Here is a 1886-nt window from a genome sequence, read left to right on the forward strand (position 1 = left end):
TCTTCAAATCATGGACTATTTTGGTGTGTGTTAGTGTCTTCTTTGGCAATCTTGTATCATTTCGTACTTATATCAGAGGGGGGTTAGAGTTTGGGGCAATTTTAAAAGAGGAGAAGGCAGGGGTGGGGGTGGGGTCTAGGTCGGGTGTTCAGGCTAGTCAGGTGAGGGGTGGTAGAGACAGATAAGAGGCAAGAGAAAATAGGTTAAGGTTAGGATCTTAGAATATTGGGACCCTTCAGGGCAAGTCTGTAGAGTTGGTGAAGATTCTTAAGAAGAGGAAAATTAATATTGCGTGTGTCCAGGAGACTAAGTGGGTAGAATCTAAGGCTAGAGATATGGATGGGTATAAGTTGTGGTACTCAGGCAGTGAGAGACATCGTAATGGAGTGGGAATTATAGTGGATGAAGAGCTAAGAGAAAAGGTGGTGGAGGTTAAGAGGGTAAGTAATAGGCTGGTGATGATTAAGTTGAGGGGGGTTTACATTACATGTGTGTAGTATTTACGCACCGCAGGTGAGCTTGGTTGACGAGGTGAGAGTGAGATTTTGGGAGGCTTTGGATGAGGTGGTGAGAAGCGTGCTTAGATCGGAGAAGATTGTCATAGTAGGGGACTTTAATGGGCACATTAGCATTTTTTCGGGTGGTTATGATGATGTGCATAGAGGGTTTGCTTTCGGCAAAAAAAATGGTGAGGGGGTTGCTCTGTTGGATTTTGCGAGGGCCTTTGGACTGGTGGTTGTCAATTTGAACTTTCCGAAGAAGGAGGATCACCTGATTACTTTCCAAAGCGCTTCAGTCAAGACTCAGATTGACTTTTTGTTGCTTAGAAATGAGGATAGGGCTATGTGTAAGGATTGTAAAGTCATTCCGAGTGAGCATCTTTCGACTCAACACAAGCTTCTAGTGATGGATTTGATTATCAAGAAGAACAAGAAGAGTAGGGCTGAAGAGGGTCGACCTAGAATTAAGTCGGGTGGCTTGACGCCTGTTAGTATGCTGGAGATAGGGTAGAAGGTGGTGGGAATGAGGGTGTGGGAGTGTAGGGGGGATGTGGATGTTATGTGGGATAAGGCGGCCAGTTGCATCAGGAAGGCGGCTAGAGAGGTGTTGGGTGTTTCGAGGGGTCAGGCAGGACGACATAAGAGAGACTGGTGGTAGAATGAGGAAGTTAAGAAGAAAGTGGAGATCAAGAATGGGGCGTATGTTCAGTTGATTGAGAGTAAGGATAAAGAGGAGAAGCGGGTGAATAGGGAGGTTTCCAAATTAGCAAGGAAAGAAGCTAAGTTAGCAGTTACGATGGCTAAGACAACAACGTTTGAGGGTTTGTATGCGGTGTTAGAGAAGAAAGGTGGGGAAAAAAATTGCATAGGCTTGCTAAGTCTAGGGAGAGGAAGGGTCGTGACCTAAATCAAGTGAAGTGTATTAAGGGGGAGGACAATAGAGTGTTAGTGAAAGATGTTCACATTAAGAAGAGATGGCAGGAGTATTTTCATAGGCTTTTAAATGAGGAAGGGGACAAAGGCATTATGTTAGGGGAGTTGGAGCGCTTGGAGGAGAGCCACAATTTCAGTTACTGTAGATGTTTTAAGGTTGAAGAAGTCAGAGAGGCTATTCGTAGAATGCGGAGGTATAGGGCGACGGGGCTCGACAAGATCCCGGTAGACTTTTGGAAGTAAGCTAGTGGGGTAGGCTTAAGGTGGCTGACTGATTTGTTTAACTTTATTTTCACGACTATGAGAATGCCTGAGGCTTGATGATGGAGTACGATAATTCCTTTGTATAAAAATAAGGGTGACATTCAGAGTTGCAATAACTATAGGGGAATTAAGCTGTTGAGTCACACTATGAAGATTTGGGAGAGGGTGATTGAGCGGAGATTGAGAAAG

At 44.6% G+C, this 1886-nt stretch overlaps 1 protein-coding gene across 1 annotated transcript; it reads left to right on the forward strand.

The window, feature by feature from the left end:
• Positions 1-335: 335 nt before the first annotated feature.
• LOC107857746 lies at positions 336-1011 on the forward strand. Its single transcript, XM_016702581.1, has 2 exons — positions 336-440; positions 514-1011. Exons 1-2 carry the CDS (start codon positions 336-338, stop codon positions 1009-1011), a joined length of 603 nt encoding a protein of 200 aa, XP_016558067.1.
• Positions 1012-1886: the final 875 nt, after the last annotated feature.

This window comes from Capsicum annuum, chromosome 2, assembly GCF_002878395.1.
Source record: "Capsicum annuum cultivar UCD-10X-F1 chromosome 2, UCD10Xv1.1, whole genome shotgun sequence".
NCBI lineage: Eukaryota > Viridiplantae > Streptophyta > Magnoliopsida > Solanales > Solanaceae > Capsicum > Capsicum annuum.